The sequence below is a fragment of the Abramis brama genome (genome assembly GCF_963993115.1).
Source record: "Abramis brama genome assembly, chromosome: 19".
NCBI classification, from domain to species: domain Eukaryota; kingdom Metazoa; phylum Chordata; class Actinopteri; order Cypriniformes; family Leuciscidae; genus Abramis; species Abramis brama.
Genome location: NC_139981.1, coordinates 10,018,392 through 10,036,492, shown reverse-complemented (window position 1 = coordinate 10,036,492; position 18,101 = coordinate 10,018,392). Strand labels below are relative to the sequence as shown.

Here is an 18,101-nt window from a genome sequence, read left to right as displayed (position 1 = left end):
TTGCATCTGCGATGAATGTTTTCTTTGCGCATGTCAAGCTGTTTGCTGTCATGTTATTTTACTTTGTGCCACCAGGGGGAATGTGTTTAACATCCGCTGACCCTCATTTCTTATTGCTCAGTGCTTGCATCAGCATAAGAGACAACTTTCCTCTGATTTTGACTGTGTGGCAGTAAAGGACAAACATCTAAGAAGTCATAATTTCAATATTAACATAATTCATTAATTTCTCAAAGTTTCCTCAGAGCACTGAATCTACAAATATACTCTAATGTATCTCTCTCTAAATGTTTATTTAAAGGGAAAGCAAATGAGCTGAGCTCCTTTTCATCACTGCTGAGTTTGATAAAAAAGCATTAAAAAAAATATAAAAAAAGAGATGACGCATTGACTAGAATGGCATTTAAAAGCATGCTGAGATCAGTTACTATTTTCATTGTATGAAAACCCAAAACACACACACACACACACACACACACACACACACACACACACACACACACACACACACAGCCCAGAGATGGTACAGTACCCATGGGCTCCTCCTCTGCGAGAACACTTTCAGGCTCAAGTTGAGTTTCTGTGTAAAACGGGATCTTTATAAATATCACAAGCATGCAGAGACAGACAATTACAGACATACATTACTAATGATACCGATTCAATCCACATAAAACATCACAAAACTGCACTGCTAAATTCTGCTGAATGCTAAACATCTCATTTTAAGCAACTGCAGTTTTTAATAGGCTGTAGAAGATTCATCATACAACCGTCATTTTAATGACTTTATGCATGAAATGTAAATTCACCCTATCTATTTACAAAATGGATGTTATTGATCTTATCTCCGACCCTTTCTTACAATATAACGATTCTGCTCCTTTAAATGCTCAAGCTACTTTTCAGATGGATTCTCATTGGCTGACAATGTTTTTATTGTTCATCTGTGTCTGTTGTGTTGTGGAATTTGCTATTCTCTTAAAGTCCACCTGTAGTCAATAATTGTATTCCTTAAAACTCATATTTGATATCTGAATTACATATTTAAGCTTTTTTTCCTTGAAAAAAAAAATCTTCATGCCTTAAAATAGCTTGAATGTAACTCTACACCCTTGCCTCATTTAGGATATGCGGTTCTATGAATATGCAAATTAGCCCTGCCTCCACTCACACTAGAAAATACTCAACAATGGTGCCGACTTATGAATTTGGACATGGTTTGTCTTAAATTATATTAAAAACACCACACAGACATATAAACAACATTAAAAGCTGGATTTTTACCACAGGGGGACTTTAAATTTAGAAATATTATTAAAACTTTATAATTATAGTTATCATTATGGTTATAGTCTTTGGTGTTAAGGGGCCTTTGCCATTACTGTTTTTTAGGAACTATTTTTAATTTGACGAAATAAAAATCACGCAGCATGCTATAAACATGCTAATTAAAGCCCTGCTGCTAAAAACAAACAAATATTTTAAAAAATCTGGATCTCTAAACTAGTCAACCTCACTAACTGAGTAGTCAGTTGTCGGACTTCCATCGCTACTGCATACTCAGTACTTATCTGAAATGAAAAGAAGATATGGCATCCAAACAAATTACCTTACTTCAACTGGCTTCTGCTAGCAGGAACAACTAACAATTAGCAAAGGGTTTTGTAGCATTTCCAATCATGTAGAGCCACATGAGTCATACTACTATTACATTCCTTCTCACCTGATGGGGTGCAGTTGACAGGTGCTGTCTTCGGCTTGGGGTCCGTTAGCTTGGAGACACTATTAGCCCTCATGCGTGCAGTTAGCTTGCTGTCCGCTGCTTGTTGATTTGTGCTTCTCAGCCCCAGACGAAGCGCCGTCTCTGCTGACACACGTGACGCTGCGGTCCGACCGACCGTGGCCTCCGAATCGCTCCGTGCTGAGAACGAGCCGAGTCTGGTGCGTCGAGGCTGCGCTAGCATGTCAATGCGTGACTGCGCCTTTCTTCCCGATGGCGGTTTAGAAGTGGAACTAGTGGTGGACACCTCAGATGCCACTGAAACCCTGTCTGCATCCGCCAGGTCTGTGTCCGACGTGTCTCCAAGCCGAGCCCTGCGCAACAGAGATGCCCGCGTGGGACGGGGCTGTGGAAGACCAGCCTGTTTCACAAGGGCCGCGGCGCTAGTTTGCACCGTCTTGCTGGGCTTTGCGGACCTTGCGGATTTGCTGGTATCAAGCTTGGACTGCAAGAGGTCATCGGTGGAGGTGAAGTAACCTTTGGTGAGTGAGCGGCTGGAATACATCTCCTGGTCAGAGGAAAGGATGTCTGAGATGGCTAGCGATGACGTCTGATCGTCATCCGTGAGATCTTGGGATGGTTGGCGGCCACGGGAGGCTGTCTGTACTGAACGGCGAGAATCTGAGCGGCTTTCTGTGGTCTTGGTCTTGGTCTTCCTCTCCAGGCGCTCTCTCGCACTGGTCGTGGTTTTCGATGTGGCGCTCGCATTGCTCTTCTCTCTATAAAGGCTGCTGAGGGACCGTCGCTTCTGAACCGCCTTACGGTCGGCCTCGGCTGCCGCCTGGCTAACCGTGCTGGCCGTGTCGATGTCAGACTCCGGGGATAAAGGGCCAGCTGCGGGGTCCAACTTCTTCTCATCCCGGAGTTTAGCCTCAAGGAATGCCATGACAGCTTCAGTGTCTTTGAGAAGAGTTGCCGTGTCCATGCTGCCCATCGAGTCGCTTCGCTCCCTCCCACCGTTCTGTCGGTTGATGTGAGGAATCAGTTCTATGGGGACGTTACCGCTGGGCTTCTCAATGGTAAAACTACCCTGCCTCACCAGCGCTTTCCCAGACCTCTCGCTGTCACTTCCTTTACTCTTGTCCTCAGAACGCCTCCTGCGACTCTCCTCTGGCGTTCTCCGCTCTCCACTTCCCAGGGGGCGCGCAGAAGACTGTTTTCCAGCCTTCCCGTCCTGCTGGATGCTCTTGGATTGGCTAGACTCAATGTTCTTGTTTTTCGGAGTTTTGAGGCACTCGCCATCACCTTTATGGTCACTGTGGCTTTCTTTTTCCTGGGGTTCTGTGTCCTGCTTCTCACCGATCTCAGAACGCTTGATCTTCTCCTCAGTTGGAAGCTGCGGAAGAGTCCTTCTTTTGCGCTCAGCTTGGCTGGAAGTGGTGGAACCGGTGCTCTTGATAGAGATGCCAGCCTCAAAAGCATCGCCATCTGAAGTGGGAAAAAGAAAATACATATTATAGCACTTCAAACATATCCACTACTTTGCAAAAGTTAGGGGTCTGTAAGATTTTTTAAAACATTTTTATTAATTCTTTTATTCAACAAGGATGCATCAAAACTGACAGTAAAGACGTATGTTACAAAGTATGTAATGTTACAAAATATTCTAAAACAAATCCTGTTATTTTATTTTTTATCAATTTATCAATAAATATTGAAAAAATGTATCATGGTGTCCCAAACAATATTAAGCAGCACAGCTGTTTTTAACACTGATAACAAGAATGCTTTTGAGAAAATCAGCATATTAGAATAATTTCTAAATGATCATGTGACACTTAAGACTGGAGTAATGGCTCCCTAAAATTCAGGAATAAATTTATTTATTTTTTATTTAAACCTTTATTTAACCAGGAGAATCCCATTGAGATTAAGAACCTCTTTTGCAAGGGTGACCTGGCCAAGACAGGCAGCAGCATATAAAAAAATAATACAAACACATAGGTACAGACAAATAACACAGAAAACTAGAACTAACACTTCATAAAATTATTTTAAATCATTTTTACAATCTAAAAACATTTACATATTAAGGCATCTGCCTCTACATCTTTCATTTTGGATTTAAATGCGTTTAGCGAGATTAATTCAGTGAGTTTCAAGTCCTTTTGTAACGTATTCCATGCTGAAGGTGCAGAATACCTTCTAAAGAAATGGCTTCTTTCCCATTTCCGTACGAGATAATTACAACAAAAAAAAACAGTTATTTTTAAATTGTAATAATAATCCACAATATTACTGTTTTTACAGTCTTATTGATCAAATAAATGCAACCTTGGTGAACATGAGACTTCTTTCAAAAACATTACAAAAAGTCTTATTGACCTTAAACTTTTGAACAGTAGTGAACATATACATTATAGAACATGTAAGGGATAATCCACGGCTAGGTGTGCATTACACAGTGTTAATGATTGATACCATACACGTTATTGGGTGATATTATAGATTTTTTAATTGAGTATTTTTTTATATTGGATATATACAATTCAGTAAATTACCTCGTTCTTGATGGACAAAAGGTGGTGGTTCGGCTCCAGAGCCCTCTGGGTCTGTTCGTGTTTGATTAGCAGCTAAACTGGCCCACTGTGAAACCCAGCGAGGGCTGCCGACTGCAACTGAATCCTCCACAAGTCTCTACAAATGAAGTAAAGATGTTTCTCTAGTCAGTATTAATCACTTGATTCACCCCTGCAATGGTTGTCTGTGGTACAGTCCTGCACAGAGCTGATGACATGGGATGTGTGTGGAATCACATTACATTTATAATTTCCAAACAAACTACACTAATTTGATTATGCTAGTCTGAGTAAGCACCACTATAAATAGTTATACAACAATAATCAGAAAACTCGAGTCTCTGCTCATATTAGAGTGAATACTGGTGTGAACATGGCGTGGATCCACAAAAAGGATTCAAAACAAGGACTCTTTTGTAGCCTTACTCTTGTGTGTGTGTGTGTGTGTGTGTGTGTGCAAGTTTGTGTGTGTGAATGTTGCCTTAAGGCAGCAGACTACTACTTCTCATTCCTGAACTGGGTCAGTGAGCAAGTGGCCAGTTTTCTGCCTAACAAGGAAGTGGTCAGTGGAGGGAGTGACTGACAAAGAACTGTGTCAGTATTCCTGAAAGCCAGTCCAAGTAACATCAGACCGTATCATTCAAACTAGAATGTGAAACGCAATTTCAACTGGTGTAGAAAAGAAACAACATCAGAAACAACCTGGTTTCTGTTACATGTGCTGTTTGATGTTTGACAAAAGCAGAAACATTATGCTCCAAATTATGAAAACCTATCATTGTTACCCGTCAACTGTCTGTAAATTAGATAAACGCATAATGAGATAATGAAGCATAAAATACAAGGTAGGTTTAGATTCTACAAATGACAACTTGACTTAGGATGCAGACATATGTTCACTTCAGCCTTTACCTCAGACACAGTGGAACTGAGCTTCTTGCCTTCCTTCACTTTTCCACCTGCTTCCCGTTGCTCAGGACAACCAGGATCCTGAGAGTTCTCCACCCCAAACACCTACACATGACAAACACAAAAACACATGTAGGAGAATCAGCGAGCTGCGACACAATGGCAGCACCTATGTGGCGAAAAGAAGTCAAATAAACACAGCTGCACAGACTCCATAGCAACAGAGCCAGAACAACATCTCAGGAAGGAACGAACAGGAAGTATGTCAGTTCAATAGAGACACCTTTACAACACAGGATGATGTTTAAAAGTAAACTTACGTCATCTTTATTGACAGTCACTCCGTTTAAAACGAATATCTGTCTATCCATCCAACTATTTACTTGGATGATATATTGAATCTTCACCATATATTTTTAATTATTCTGATGCCAATATAAAATTAAGCAATATTGGGAGGAATTTAATTTGCTTTTAATTTGGTTGAATCTTCATTTTAACATTTTCCTAAAGACTTACACTACCAAAGTTTGGGGTCGTTAAGATTTTTTTTTATTCAGCAAGGACACATTTAATTGATCAAAAGTCATGGTAAAGACATTTATAAAGTTACAAAATATTAATAAAATATAAATAACTTCCTATGGATCAAAGGATCCTGAAAATGAAAATGTATCACACAAAAATATTAAGCAGCACAACTGGTTTCAACATTATCATCTTCAGCATCAAATTGGCATATTAGAATGATTTCTGAAGGATCATGTTACACTGAAAACTGGAGTAATGATGCTGAAAATTCACAGGAATAAACTACATTTTAAAACATATTAAAAGTTATTTTAAATTGTAATAATATTTCACAATATTACTGTTTTAACTGTATTTTTGATCAAATAAAGGAGCATTGGTGAGCATATGAGACTTCTTTCAAAAAACTTACAGAATCTTAACGACCACAAACTTTTGAACGATGGTGTAAATGACGAGATGTATATTGAAAATCATCAGGAGGCTGAAAAATGTTAAGAATTTTTTATGCACCCATCATTTATAGCTGAAAACCACAAACTGCGCAGTATTCTTATGTTTTCCATGTTATTTTATAATTAAATACATGAACATTCATAAACAATCCATAAGTAATAGCACCCAGACATGCATTAAAAGGCAAGGCTTTAAAACTCCCTGAAGTTAAAGTGAATAATGGAGGAGTTGATTGGTTGGCCACATGAGAGCCATTATAAAGCCATTAAACAGAGCTTCACAGCAAGATGCACTCAAACTGCTTGATGTTCAGAAACAGATTTCCAGGATAAACACAACCTTCACAATGCACTCAGAAAAGCATGTTAGAAATCATTACAGCTCTTATAATGTTGTATATCAATTGATATTCCGAAACTTCTGACCTTTAAACCCTAAGTATTAAACTTCTGCTTTCCATATAGCTATCCATTTTTTGGTCATTTCCTCTATTTCTCACAAATGGGAAGTGTCTTGTTAACATGAGCCTTGTGAATAATGATGAGGTTTAATGACAGGGAAAAGCCACCATTCTGTAGAAGGATAAATGCTGAAGTGTTTAACAGATGAAATCAGGTCAATATGATTGTGTGTCAGACAATCTTTAGGGTTAGGGTTAAAAATGAAGTTGTCATACCTTATCGATCATTCGCCTTGCTTCGTCTTCCTCAGGGTTGCTTTTATCCAGTTCAATGGTGTACGTGCCCTTGTCACTCTGATCGTCGTCTTGTTTCTGAGCCTCATCTGTGGGACTGGGTTGACCAATAGCAGCAGGGTTCTGCGCCACCTTGGGCTCCTCCGATTTCTGCTTGAGCAGGAGTCGAGCAGCCGTGGGGGCGACCGCCGCCAGAGACGATGACATGCCCTTGCTGCCGTCCGCTGCTGCTGTGGCGACGACCTTAGGACGTGAGGGCGGTGTAGGGCAAAGCCCCTCCCCCGCCACTCCTCCGAGCAGCGGTGCGGTCTGCGAAAACGAGTAGGAGCGCCTTTTCCGAGGGTTATCCTCGTCGTAGAACTCAATCATGAAGGCTGTGCGGCTCACAGAAGACGACCCCTCGGTTCTGACCCGACCAACTCCTGCAGCTCTCAGACGCTCCTCCAGTGCGGCGTGGCGTTTGCTGCCAAAGCGCAATCCCAGGCCGTTCTCGGAATCGCTCTGCGTGCCATCCTCGTGTTTGCTGCCTGTAACAGAAGATCGTTTTGAGGGGTTACGGCAAATCCGGACACAGAACAGGGCAGTGCTTTCAACCAAGCGCACAACTTCAGACTTAAACCTAACCAGAGCTAACACAAACCCCCCCATACGCTTCCACCCTGAGGCTGTGATGGGCGTTAAAGCTGGATTGCAAGTCTCTGGACGCTAACTAAGCCCTACTCTCAGCGAGAGCACAGGGAAGAAAAGGCGAGGAAGTAAGAGGTGGAGGAGGGGGTCGTCTATTCTTCAGCTTCGTCGGCTGAGGAAGCAGCATGCAGTCAGAAGTGACAGCCTCTGCTCTGAGACTGGGAGAAACAACTACACCACTCCGATAGTGGCCTTTCACGCACAGAGCGTGAAACAAAGCAGCTCTTCTGTGTTGCACAGCATGTTCTTTGAACGAGGAGAGCTGGCCCCACCAGCCCTCTATGAGTCAGACTGCATTTACTCCAACTATAACACGATAACACCAAAACAAACATGTGTATTAAATTATACAAACACAGGAATTCACCTGTATTATTGTTTCACTGTCTCTAGTTCAAGCTCTGTACACTACCGTTCAAAAGTTTGGAGTTAAAATAAATTATTACTTTTATTCAGCAAAGACACATTATATAGATAAAAGTGACAGTAAAACATTATCTAATGTTACAAAATAAATGCTGTTCTTTTGAACTTTTTATTCATCAAAGAATCGTGAAAATTTGTATCATGGAAGCAGCAAAACTGATTTTTTAACATTGCTATTAATAAGAAATGTTTATTGAGTACTAAATCATCATATTAGAATGACTTCTGAAGGATCACGTGAACATTCTGCTTTGATCACAGGAATAAGTTAGATTTTAAAATATATTCAAATAGAAAACAGTTTAAATTGTAATATTTCGCAATATTACTGTTATATTATATATATATATATATATATATATTTTTTTTTTTGTTCTTTACTATACCAATTTGTACAGTGTCCTTGGGTACCTTGAAAGGCGCTTTTCTAAATAAAATTTATTATTATTATTATTATTGTTCAAATAAATGGAGCCTTGGTGAACATAGGAGACATCTTTAAAAACAAATCTTACTACAAAACGGACTACAAATTCAGACAGTAGAGTATCTACTTAATCATTTGAGATCCAACTTTATTATTAACAAACTATTATGAAGATGGAAACAAAACAAAACAACATAAAACAATACTAACGAAAACTAAACAGACTTACGGATAAAAAAAAAAAATGGTATGGTCTGTTTTTAATTGACCTCTCAAGCCTGACTTCAGACTGTGTCTATTCTGCCCAATAAGACAGGAAGGGGCATCTGATCAACATGTAAAACAACCAACCAACCATAGTTTGCTTTTTGCAAATGATTTCTAAGGGTAGGTAAATCTGAAATCAATGACACCACAATAATAAAATAGAGTGCAGCAAAATAATGTGCAGCTTAAAGTTACAAAGAAAACTAAGACAATTAGTTCTCCAAATGTCCTCAAACAATAAATAACATACACACTTAAATAAAATGTATAACTGAGTATGGTGCAATGGAAAACTAGACTGAAAACATTTTTAAAATGAAAAGTTTCAACACCATTAAAACTAACTAAAAATAAACTGAAATTGAAAACCAAAATACTAAATGAAAAACTACATCAACTCTGCTGAGATCATGAATTTGAATATTTATGTCATATTTTACAAGAATTTTAAATCATTTTTTTCTCCAGTTCTCCAAATTCCATTACACTATTTTCCCACCTCAAACAAGAAACAAATACCTCAAATGATCAAAACAAAAATCAAACTCACCCGGTGGACAATCGAAAGAACAACTGAACTCACCAGTTCTCAGATCGCACCCAACAAAACAAACAGCACCAATGCAGCTTCCAAAAGACAACCGCAAACACAAGCACTAAAAGAACCACGCCTGAGACTGGATAGACCGCATAGTCCACCAGCCTTCCCCAATTATCAGTCCTGCTTAGAGCTCACACGTGGATTCATACGCTCTCAAATTTATACGCACTCCTTTGGCTGCAAAGCACACGCTTCTCATAAATTACCACCCATTTCATTACAGAATCAAGCGATGGCGAGCTGAGCGGGCTTTCCTGTCCCGAAGCGACATGCTGAAGCTTTCACAAAGAAAAGTCCTACCGAAGGGAAGCATCCCATAGAAGGAGATGGTGATTTTGTTTTTTTAAATCAGGTCTTGTATAAATGTAGATCTCAAAGCCTAGCTAAATCACCACACAGACTGATCAATAGAACGTAAAACGATGCAGTTCTGCTACGGCTAGAAAAATGGCTCCCTAAGGAGAGTTTAAGGAGAAAGTCGAGCATTGACCGCAATCTTTGCTAAGCTCTGTCAGTGGGTGCAAGGGAAAAAAGGGTTTTAAAAGTGCTAGGTGGCAGATAATCCTCTGGAATGGGAAATGCAGCTGACGCTACACGACCTGTCTACCGGCTGGAGAGTTCAGTACATGAATCTGCTGATGTCATCATTATTGCATCCCTTTAACAGCCTTGAGAAATTCAGAAAATGTTTTGAAAGTCTGCAGTACAGCTAATGAAAAGGAGTGGAAGGCCAGAAGATTTCAGAGGTTATGCCTCACGTGATTTAATTGTATTAAATGTTCAAAAAAAATTAAATAAATCATTGCATGACTCCACATCACTGCTCATATACATTTTTAAAACAGAGTGAAGAAAACAGGCATTATCTTTGGAAGCTTCAAGCTGACAGAAAAGTCAAAGCTATTTTTTCCCCTTCAGGGCTCCCAAAATAAGGCACTATGTACTTCCTCTGTCATATACTCATCTCTTCTGAGTACATTCATTATGAACTGACTATTAAAATCTCCCTTATGGCTTTGAGACATTAAATTCACAAGGAAATTTCCTACCCACCCTCATATGTTATTTTTTTCTGTGGAACACAAACGTTAACATTTTGGAAGATTTTCTTTCGCAGCTCTTGACAGTTTATACTGTAGTTTTACTCTATATTTCAAGGTAAATAGACACAAGTTATTATTCACAGAGAATGGCTTGTGTCTAACCCTTCAGACAAAATGGTGTCTTGGAGGCCAAAACACATTCTTTCGTTCTGGACATAAATGTGGGCTAAAAATGAATTTATGTCTTAAATTTTGGACTGGTCATCACATAAAGCAATTGGAGACCTTCAGAAGACTAATTTCATATTTAAATGGTGGTTATTTATGTTTTCTTGCTCCTTCATTTTGGTCCCTGGTCACTATGAACTGCTTCATAATGTTTCATTTACTTTTATGTTCCACAGAAAAAATACTGATTTGAAATGACAGAAGAGCAAGAAAATATTTACAGAATTTTCATTTTTAGGCACGCTGTTCCATTGAAACACTAACAAACTTTTCTGTTCTAAAGATGAACTACTCTGGTATTTTGCTATGTGACGCTACATGTATTGTTTTCTCCCTTGGGTTTATTGCTTCTGCTTGTATTATTCACATTTAAAGTGCTCCTATTTTGCTTTTTCGAATATTACCTTTCATGCAGTGTGTAATATAGCTGTTTGTGAATGTAAAAGGTTTAAATACCAAAGTGCATGACAAATAAAAAATATTGTCTAAAATAAATAATTGATTCTGAACTGCTGAAACAAGTTGTCCGAAATAGAGTGGTGCAGGTATGACATCACTTTGAAGGCCAACCAGCAGTTAGCATCACACTGGTTATCTCAACAAAAAAAATCCAATGGGTTTTTCCCATAGGCTTTTGGATTACTGTTAAAAACAAGCTCTGTGATCAACAAAAGTTTATGATACTTGCACGTTTTGTCCATCGAGATAATTATCACAGATGAACACAACTTTTATGAATTTTGAAGCCTAAATGCAGTCGCCAGAAGTAAAAAGCTAAAGGTAGGCTATAAACGGACTACACCACGGTCCCACGAATTCAATGTCACCACCACTAAGCTTCCAACAACTCTTTCAGTTTGTATCTAAAAAGATTTTCCCAGAACGTTTGAGTTAGAATAGTTTATAAGAGCACAATTATAAGCACAACAAGGCTGTAAAAGCGAGTTACCTGTTCGGCGTGATGACGTTTAATCTCCTCGAAAGCCTCTGTAGTCCCAATTAGCCACTTGTTAGCAACCGCCTTTTTCAAGACACGCAACAGCTTCAAAAAAAATCACGACTGGGGTGATACTGATGTATTTTATGTCGTAGAACAAAACATGAATGTGTCTTGAGCTTGTGTTCACCACAGACCTTATTTCAGCCATTTAACCAAAACCCCGTTCAAAAAAACCAATGACTTCGGGTCGGGGACGATGGAACCGGAAATGCTAAAATGCTAACTCGCGTCCATGTTTTGGCCAACAAAGTGATGTCATACGTGCACCACTCTATTCAAGTCTCACTTCCTGTTACACACCTATGTAACAATGTAAAATATTTGCATAATGCCAGCCTTTGGTCTTCATTGGCTGCCTGTAAACAACATCTCCTTTGATCCGCCCTCAAACACTGTAGTTGTGGCTGAAGCCTGGAAGAGTTTGGTTTGTGAGGTCAACATGTCGAGAAGACATCACTGTATCAAGCTCTGAGGAAGCCTCCGGAGCTGAAATTCAAATATGGTAATTGGCGTTACGTTTCCGACACGCGCTGTGAGCGGTAGACCAATCACAACAAACTGGGCCGTTTGACCAATCAGAGCAGAGTAGGCTCACGGAAAGGAGGGGATTAGAGAGACTGAATCTTTGAACTAAACGTTTTCAGATTGAGAAATGAAGTGATGTGCAATGTATATTATGAGAAAATTAAAGTGTTTTTGACCCAAGTGAAAGTGTTCAAACCTATTGTAGGAGACCTCTAAAACAAAATGAGGAACATTTAATATAGCATAACAGGGGCACTTTAATAAGGTGCTTTGATAAAAGCATCTGCTAAATGAATAAATATATGTGTAATGGCGTACCTTTAAGCCTCTTGAGGTGAACAGGCACATCACTCTTGATGCTCTTACTGTCCTCTTCTGTGGACTCACGCCTCACCAGAGGAGGGTCATTCTGGGCAAGCCAGTCAGCCACCTTGCTCTCAGAGGCCATGATGGCTGCCTGTAGGGTGCTGAGGTCTTTACTGCCAACGTGAGGGGATTTTTTAGGTCGTAGACGAGACACATGATCTTTAATGGTGACCTTCCCTGGGGAAGTATCATCAAACTCAATGGTGAATGAGGTGTTGGCCTGTGCGGAGGCATTGCCAGTGTCTGATTTTGCAGCCCCAGCGCCCTCAGTGTCCTTTGTTGGGATCTCATGGATGCTGTTCTGTGCCATTTGTCCCTCCTTGTTGGGAATCTCAAAGTAGCTGGGCTCAGCGCCTACAGGCCCCAGACCATTTTCCTTTGATTTATCACCCCGCTTGGTCTCTTTGCTCTCTGTGGGGCCACAGAAAAAAAAAGAGAAGAAAAATAAGCATCATCTATAAGTTAAGGGTCACAGCCTCAAAGCGAACAAAATCTGATCAGCTAGCTATAAATGTCGAGACTGTGGATTTGAATCACTGTCAGGACAAAGCCACTGTTTAATGTCTGTCACATGACAAGAATTAATGGGACGGCTAATGGCACTATAACAACATAATTGGCTGAGGACAGATGCTCTGACACCCTAGACATGGTGCTAAATTCTGGAAGTGACAAACAGTCTGACAAATGCTACACCATTTTACCAATTTTCATTCTATTAGCTGGCTTAAGAAAAAAAATGACACTGTGTCTGATATACAGATCAGAGGTTCTCAACCCTAAGGTCGCCAGAGACGGAGATTTCTATGAACTGTATCATAGCAATTTTTTAAAATGTTTTTATTTTTTTCTGTACTTTAGTCACATATATATACACAGTATTAAATATTAAGCTTGTGGTTAAAATATTAAAATGTAAAAAATATTAACTGTATAAAACCATTCTAGGTCTGTAAGATTTCTTTTGTAGTGTTTTCAAAAGAAGTCTCTTATGCTCAGCAAGGCTGCATTTATTTGATCAAAAATACAGTAAAAACAGTAATATTGTGAAATATTATTACAATTTAAAAGAACTGTTTTCTATTTTAATATATTTTAAAATGTAATTTATTCCTGTGATGGAAAAGCTGAATTTTCAGCAGCCATTGTCATTGCATTCCTAATATGCTGATTTGCAGCTAAAGAAACATTTCTTATTATTATCAATGTTGAAGACTGTTTAATATTAATAGTGCTTAATTTTTTTTCCAAGATTCTTTGATGAATAGGAAGTTAAAAAAAACAGCATTTATTATTTGAATGCATCTTTGCTGACTAAAAGTATTAATTTCTGACTGAACGCCCTACATTACAAGTACTGTCTGCCTGTACGTATTTGTGCAAAGCAGGATTTAGAGCTTTTGTCTACATTAAGACCAAACAAACAAACCAAGATGGGATTTCAACATTTTCATAAGGGTCATTCACACAGGATGTGTTCTTGTTTTCAAAACTAACTAGGTGGAACACAACAGAATGGAGCAAAACAACTTTTCAGAGCTGAACTACTTTTAACTTGACATGGCGTCTAAAAAAACAACTCTAATGTAGACACTGAAAAAAAGTTAATAATGGAATTTACTAAATAGTATGTTAATCCTGTAATGTAGGTAGAGAGAGGGTGTGTAAGGAACCTAAAAATAAGTTAAGGAGCAAAAGGTTTTGGAACCACTGGTTTAGATTCTCCATTTAAACTGATAAGAGGTGTGATTTCAAAGTTCAATTTAAAGAAATATTAGTACTTTAGAAAATGTACCGGCACAGTAATGCATCTGAATCAGTTCCACTTAAATTTCCACAATAACACCCCTAAATGTATGTCTAGTTAATCCTCTGACCAATCAGAGTGCAGCTGAAACTTCCTATTTTTAAAAATACTCTGCACTTCCTCTTCTAAACCAAAGCAAAAATGCTACTTTTTATCCTCCCTTTAGCTTAACTAAATCTCTGGTAAACTAGAAAATACAACTACCCAGTCAACAGAAAAGCACTAACCTATAGAATTCAACTTTACTTAACTACTGTGAATCTGCTTAGTATAACCAAAGAAACCAAAGAAAAATCTAATGAAGCACAAGGTCTTATACATGTTTTCTAGCAAGTTAACCTTCAATTAACTATGTTTGATAAAGTACAACAACTCAAATACTCAAAATACTTACAAATCTAGCATGTGTGGCTGCCTCTGTGATGAACGGCGCTGGTGTCACAGAAGAGAAAGCAAACACGCCTCCGTGACAATGGAGATGGAGGGGGCTGGGCCGGTCTACAAATGAACCTATTCACTTCTTAAGGGAGACGGTTCCCTTTACATTCTCTTCCTCTTCCTTTCCTACGCTGGCCTGTGAGTCCCTGCCTTCGAAAAACCAGCCTTGACTGCCGCCTAAAATAGCCCTGGGAGGTGTTGGAACTTTGATGTGGTGGACTGTTGCATGAATGATTTTCTCTCTCTCTCTCTGTGTGTGTGTGTGGCAGCACTGAGGTTTATCAAGTCTGAAACAAATAAGGCTGATTCATTTGGAACCTTTGCCAACTCTGCAGTCTCCTGAACCTGAGTCTATCTTCATTGCCTGAACAAGACTGCAAGGTTTTGTCAAACAATGCCATTCAGTGTGCCAGCACTACCCCTTCGAGATATATTTACCCAAAATTCCCTCATAAAGGAACAAGGCTTCTTCTTCTGGGAGTAGATTTTGTGTCTTTGGACAGAGACGTTGCTATTTTAAGTTAAATAAATTATGAGGGCTCAAGGGCACGAGTGCTTTAAGATCTTTGATGGTCTATTCTGGGGTCACCGATAAAAGTAGTACACATGATAAAAAAATAAACCTAAAAAACTCATGTTTATGATTATCTTTGTCAAATAACTGTTATTATATCTTGTTCATAATCTAGACATGTAGCACTCATCCAGTACATTTCCATGTGCAGTTATAATCAAGCTACAGTGGGTTACATTGGGCAAACTCTCTGTTCAAGTATATGTGACCAAATAGTTAATCGAATATTTGATGGATAAAACATGTCACCTGTTACCATGGAGCAAGAGCACAATGCTGAGGCCATGTTTATATGCTGGACAAAGCCGGGCTAGAATTACATTATCTAGATCTGACTTCGCATAAACCAAAATGGTGTGATGATGAAGGGCACAACAGGTTTTTCCTTGCTGTATATTGAGTGCACTTGTCTAGTTTAGTGTCGGTAGCAAACGTATGATGTCCTGCTGTGGTAAAGCCTCAGTAATCTACAATCCCATTACTCCTATACGGAGCAAGTTAATGGGATTCCAGACCCCTGGATCAAAGCACACTACAACATGCCAGTTTCAATCAGCAGTATATTTTACGCTCTTTTCCTGGATTAAAAAGCAAACAATACAAACCCTTTGTATGAGACAACTGTCCTCTTTGGTCTACATCTACAACTGTGTTAGGGAACATCTCCATGTGGCTGTCTAATTAAGCAGTTTGTGGAAAAATTACTTTATTTTTATTAAATAAATGCAGCCTTGGAAAGAGACTTATTTTTAAAATAGTGTAAATTCTTTTCATAAAATTCATTTGATAAAATTATATTTTTTTATGGAAAACAAATGATGACAAAAATAATTTTATGGAAACAAATGAAAAAATGAAAAACAAAACAAATGAAGACAAAAATACTAGATATTTGTACAGTATGCCAAATCAAATACAAATTATTCTAGTAAAACAATCCAATTAAAATCATATTTTGAGCAAACAGAGTGTTTAAAGGGATTCTGGGATGTCTTACCTGTCCCACTGTTCTCCTGCTTCTTTCCAGATATTTTATTCTCTTGTTTAAAGGAATTCTCATCATCTGCATCCCCATCGCCCCACCAGGATGGCTGTCCGTACAGTGGGGTTCCCCTGTGCAAGGCAGCTATATCGCCTGTTATAGAGAAGAAAATATTAGCTTTGCTTTGAAGACACAAAGATTAATATACATACAGTATACACAATGCTCATGTATTACATATACATTCGCATTCGTGTTTACATATGTCACTGATCGCACCATGCTTGAATGAATGAATAAAATAACACGTTACAGTAAGTTTTCATTTGTAAACATTAGTTAACAAACCTGAACCTTAATTTCATAAAGTAGAAACTAAATAAGTCTGTTTCTGATCTGTGGATGGCAGAACACTTTCCAATGGCACAGGATCACTCCTAACTCAAGTGAATTGATTCAGTGATATTGATTCAGTGATTCCTAGTGTTGCAGTCATGTGCTATTCACAGATGGATCATGCAAGTTTAACAGCCAGGGGCTAAGGGACTTTTAGACAAGCCTGACAATTAGCAGGATGAAATAACCAGGTGGCAATGAGATAAGAGTGCATGTTAAACGCTACCCACCCTTGAAACACTGATGGGTGAAAAACAGGCATGGGCGTAGAGCTGTTCCCTTCCCTATTATTAAATACCCAGCACTTCACGACAGGGCTGGACCACAGTTCTAATTACATAGGGTAACACATAAACGACATGTGTGTTTAGATGGGTTAAAGTCTCAAATAAACCCCATGAAGCTGTGGTTTACAGTGATTTTAGAACAGCTTATAAGGGCCGTTGTTAGGCATGACGCTACAGCAACAAAAAATTAATTATCAATTGATAACAAATAATACCTCGCGCTCAAGCAATGTACTTCTTCAGCAATGTGTTGTCAAGAAACACAGAGAAGCAGCGCAGTAATACTGATTTTATGAGGTCACATATGTGTGTTTATAGAGTATTTTACAACACCTTCGAATGCTGCTCAGCCAATCATAATCAAGGATCAGAACTATCCATTTTATAATACATTTTGACATACTTTATGGTGCTAGACCATGCTAAACTCGCCACCATCAATACTACAGTTTTGTGGGTGGTTACCAAGACGTTGCTATGGGGTTGCTGAGGTGTTCTCAGTGTTTTTTTAATCATGTTGCTAGGTGGTTGCTTAATCAACTAAGTCAAAAGAGCACATCCAAATTATACTCTCTAATATGCTAAAACCTAGATATGATTCTGTGAATAAGTCTATGTTATTAAAATGAACAGAACACCTCTCCTCATCAAGCTGCATGATTTAAAGTATCATTCATGCCCATAGCACAAATGGTCATCAATGGAAAATTAATGGAACTGTGCTAGCCATTAAGAGTTGACAATGTCATCCTTAATTTTCCATTTGTGACAAGTTTTTTTTCCATTTTCCATTACAGGGAGAAACAAACAGATGCAATATTCTCTTTAAGGCTGGCCCACACTAAAAGATTTTAAAATGTGAGAGATCACAAACATGATGATAAAAAACCATAGATTTAACAGTTTTGTTCATATCATATGTGAAGTGCCAGGACGTGACCAAGAAAGCACACCACACACTAACAGATTCCATTCACAAACAACCAGAGCCTCGACTGTGAATACGAGAAATCTTGCAAATACCTCTTGCGGTCAAACGTGACTTTAGAGTAAACAAACATGCCGGAGGGCGGGAAAGAAGAAATGCCGATAATAGTGTTTGGACTGCTTTTTACAGAAAAATCGGGGGAAAAAAGTAATGTTACGCTTCTGTCT

General features: G+C 38.8%; 1 protein-coding gene across 6 annotated transcripts in view; it reads right to left on the bottom strand.

Annotated features, from left to right (window-relative positions):
• cep170aa (centrosomal protein 170Aa) overlaps positions 1-18,101 on the bottom strand; it is a 42,457-nt gene that overhangs the window by 7,139 nt on the left and 17,217 nt on the right. For 2 of the 6 annotated variants that reach the window (XM_084092540.1, XM_084092535.1), the window contains 7 exons: positions 16,279-16,416; positions 12,415-12,873; positions 6,875-7,419; positions 5,215-5,316; positions 4,285-4,420; positions 1,727-3,211; positions 533-580 (listed from right to left, as the gene is read on the bottom strand). In XM_084092540.1, the coding sequence (XP_083948666.1) occupies positions 533-580; positions 1,727-3,211; positions 4,285-4,420; positions 5,215-5,316; positions 6,875-7,419; positions 12,415-12,873; positions 16,279-16,416 (2,913 nt within the window). Of the gene's footprint in view, positions 1-532; positions 581-1,726; positions 3,212-4,284; positions 4,421-5,214; positions 5,317-6,874; positions 7,420-12,414; positions 12,874-14,663; positions 14,880-16,278; positions 16,417-18,101 lie in introns of those variants that run through there. The other 4 variants (XM_084092536.1, XM_084092537.1, XM_084092538.1 and 1 more) reach the window with 3 other exon arrangements.